Genomic DNA, 3703 nt, shown 5'->3' with positions numbered 1-3703 from the left:
AAAATAAATAGTATAGGGGGATAATATGTAACTTGGTGTTCTATATAAGCACCATTTCTTTGTAACCCTAGATAAGAACTTTGATACAACTTCAATACAATTCAATACAATTTCAAACCCAAATCGGCTCATTCTCTATACCAAACAACACATACATCATTGGACTCACATTTTTGGTTCTAGATTGTTAGTTTCAAACTAATTTGTGGTTAATGATGCAAATTTTATACTTAATGATTTTTCATTGTGTCTATAAACTAGAATTTTTTATCAACAATATTTTAAAGTCACAATTTGCACATGTTTCTTTGTGTTAATAAACTATAATTTTTTTCTAGATTTTTAGGTACTTTGATAGTTTGATGAGGATAAGGATCCAATAAAGCCACATGCTTGCTGAATGGAATTTTAAATACAATTCCTAAAATCATTGTTTACAACTTAAAAGTGACATATAGTCTAGGACAAACAAATAAAGCAGGCATTCTTTTATCTTTATAGATATTGGAGATCTCTCTTTTGGATATGTAAATGAAATAGTCATAAACAATTCATCAATCATCAATACAAGAAATTTTGTGAATGTGTAGTCGAGTTGGTTCTAAAGCGAGGGATTTGAGGAGTGACGTTCAATCCCCAACACGGAAGACCATTATTAATCGAAAAACTGGATGGATGAGTTTTGTCGAACCACCATCAGGACGTTAACCGGCTTAATTTACCTCTACGCGATGGACTCAAGAAGGATTGTCAGGATTCAACACTTGAAGATATATAACAAGTTAAAAACGCTTAAATATTTTTATTTTCTTTCATTGCATACAAGAAAGAAATGAGACCCTTATGTTTATCTTCATTGACAAAAAACATTTAGTATAGTTAAGATGAAGTAAATGAAAAAGATTATGTCATGATGTTGTAACATATGTGGGACATCCACATTAAGAAAAACTTGCTCCAAAATAGAATAAAGTGGTGGAGGCAAGTGCTTTCTCATGCAACTAGGAGAAAGGATTCTACAATTAAAATATATAGATTTTGGTAGGTTATAAAATGAAAAATATCTAAATGACATTTTCATTCCAAAGCATAATTTTAAAGCTAAACAGTCAACATGTTTGTATTCCTTTACCTACATACTATGCCTTGTGGTACCAATGAAAACTAAACTCAAAAATTAGATATTCAGAAAATATTGTTAAGAGTGGATGCTGAGGTCAGCTGCTGACATGGCAGTCTAGCCAACATATAAAGATATATACATGAGTCAGCTTCTTGCTCTTTACTAACATAACTTGCCAACTTTACTTTAACTTTGATAAAGAAAGGCACCCAAAGTGTGAAAATGATCATATAATTGTGGTCTAGAAAATTTCTTAACCAGTTCTAGAAACTGCATCTCCTTATCATACGCGTAATCTATAACCTCAGGCCCCACCCGAGTACGTCTAGTTGTGGAGTTCTCTCATTCACAAGTGTTGTGTCCAAAAAGCGTTGATGATATTTGAGGTGTGACATTCCTTTTTGTCCAGTATCTATCCTGTTGGCGGAACAAAACAAAACGATATTGGCGACACATAATCTATGACCGGACAAAAACACATACAAACGACTTGTAAACATGGTTTCAACAACAAACACAAACTTTTCTTTCTTAACTTAGAACTTAGTACCTTGTAGGTTCGAACCTATTGATTTCATTGCCACCATTGTTGTTCATTTTAGCAATCTCGAATGGATAGTTCATCGCAGTTCTTTCACTCATCGAAGAAGATCTCTCTAGAGTGTTAGTGTTGTTTTGGAGATTGACCATTGACATATCATGGATGCTTGGTCTCCTTTTCTCTTTACCATCTGAATGTTGTCTTGCAAAATACTTTTGAGCATGACTTGCTACTTGAGTTGATGTTTTTGTCTTCACAAAGTTAAGAGAAATGCTTCTCCAATCTCCCTTTCCATGAACTTGAAGACCCATCAAAAATCTCCTAAAAAGTTGCCAAATTTAACCATTCTTGAATTTTTGTTAATGCTTAACGAAAGAATTCAAAAGAACTGAAAAACTGTATTAGTGAATGACATTTAAGAATAACTAGAAAACCAAATATCTTATAGTGAATCTTTATTCATGCTAAACCACATAATCAAAATGAAGAAAGTAGAAACTATAATGTTTACCTATGCTCCTCTTCGGTCCATGGCACGCCTTTTCGTCGCACATGATTAGAAGATCTAAACTTTGAAGGGCTTTTTCTGAAGATATTAAAGTTGTGATCATCCGGAACTAGACCGGCCTCGATATCATTGATATCAGCCTTTAGTTTTTCATATTGTTTGATCACATCGCTTTCGGTTTTCCCAGGGACCAAAGCAGCAACATTTGACCATCTTTCTGGTGTTTCGGTATCGAATATAGCAAGAGCACCTTCAAACCATGTGTTTTGCTCATTAGTCCATTTTGTAGTATTGTTACTCTCTTGCATCACCTTGTTTGAGCTCAAACTATTGGTAGATAGAGATGATGATGATGATGTCTCCATATATAACTATTTTAATCTACTCTAGAAATTGTAAAATGGAATCATATAACTGTAATCAAGAAGTGTAAGAAGTTGATTTAATAGTGATCATGGATGAACCCAAAAGATAGAAGAGCAAGAAAGAGGAAGGAAGACATTCAAAGTGATAGAAGGTGATGGTTACTTTCTCACTTATGTGTGTGTGTGTGAGTGTGTGAATTTAGTGTGTGTTACCTCCATAGATGCTATTGCTGGTATGACTTTAAGTACTTAAATCACCATAAAGTTTGTAATGTAAGGTTGGCCAAAAGAATGCAATTTCTTTTTGCTTTAATTATTTTGGTTATCATTTAATTAATATAAACTAAGTTTTCTTTAAAAAACTTAGATTAAACCCCTCGTTATAGTCGGAAGAGATGATAACTTTACAAGAACCCGACCAAGAAGTGCTAGTTCCGTTAAATCACATATGGTTTGGTTAAAAACCTTTGTGACGGATAAGTTGGGGGCTTAGGGTCAGCCCCTTCACATCGATAGTAGAGCATCTGTTGTGATAAAACATAACGCGACAATACAAGTGCAAAAATTTTCAAGCAATGATTTCATCCCGACACTTACATAAAAACATCAACAAGAAAAACAAATCCCCTAACCCGTCCGTAGCCACAAACAACATCATAACTATCCACTGACTAGACTGTGCAACACAACATCCGTACTGGTAATCTATTCGTCGGGTGGCAAGTAAGGGCTCATAAACGGGCCATGTCAGAAGCTGTTACTAGTAAAAACAGGTTGAGAAATGAATCTTGTGACCCAACTAAAAAGTACTTAACAAAATAACATATGGATGTAGCTCCTAACGGTTAAGTAATTTGAAAATAAAGAAATAACACAAGGGGTGGTGGCGCAGTTGGCTAGCGCGTAGGTCTCATAGCAATCTGAGTTATCCTGAGGTCGAGAGTTCGAGCCTCTCTCACCCCATTTTTTTTCCTTTTAGTTGATGCTGCTTTTATAACGACGTCGTTTGGTACTAATGACTCAATTCAACCTTTTTTTTTTTCCATTTTCTTTCTCGTTTCACACAGATTTTACGTGTTCGCACGTTATAATGTTGGCCCTTCACTTTATATTGGTTAAAGTAAACTCAATGATAAACTCACTATACCAATAATTTTGGTTATTTT

The 3703-nt window shown here is 34.4% G+C and overlaps 1 protein-coding gene and 1 non-coding gene across 2 annotated transcripts; one reads left to right on the top strand and one right to left on the bottom strand.

Annotated features, from left to right (window-relative positions):
- Positions 1-1054: 1054 nt before the first annotated feature.
- On the bottom strand, positions 1055-2749 carry LOC110912985 (transcription factor DIVARICATA). Its single transcript, XM_022157838.2, has 3 exons — positions 2176-2749; positions 1674-1985; positions 1055-1540 (listed from the first exon to the last, which is right to left on the bottom strand). Exons 1-3 carry the CDS (start codon positions 2535-2537, stop codon positions 1420-1422), a joined length of 795 nt encoding a protein of 264 aa, XP_022013530.1. The 5' UTR covers positions 2538-2749; the 3' UTR covers positions 1055-1419.
- A 665-nt stretch (positions 2750-3414) lies between these two features.
- Positions 3415-3500, top strand: TRNAM-CAU. The gene is given in 2 exon segments: positions 3415-3452; positions 3465-3500. It is a non-coding gene; the product is annotated as a tRNA-Met (tRNA).
- Positions 3501-3703: the final 203 nt, after the last annotated feature.

Source organism: Helianthus annuus, chromosome 15, assembly GCF_002127325.2.
Source record: "Helianthus annuus cultivar XRQ/B chromosome 15, HanXRQr2.0-SUNRISE, whole genome shotgun sequence".
In the NCBI taxonomy this organism is placed as follows: domain Eukaryota; kingdom Viridiplantae; phylum Streptophyta; class Magnoliopsida; order Asterales; family Asteraceae; genus Helianthus; species Helianthus annuus.
Note: the sequence above shows the minus strand (reverse complement) of the source record. Positions and strands in the feature narration are given on the sequence as shown.

Excerpts from the sequence above, each read along its gene's own strand:
- LOC110912985 (XM_022157838.2), bottom strand. The coding sequence starts at position 2,537 with ATGGAGACATCATCATCATCATCTCTATCTACCAATAGTTTGAGCTCA. Across the intron at positions 1,986-2,175 it reads TGGACCGAAGAGGAGCATAG|GAGATTTTTGATGGGTCTTC; the intron begins GTAAACATTATA and ends GCAACTTTTTAG. Across the intron at positions 1,541-1,673 it reads AATAGGTTCGAACCTACAAG|GATAGATACTGGACAAAAAG; the intron begins GTACTAAGTTCT and ends TTCCGCCAACAG.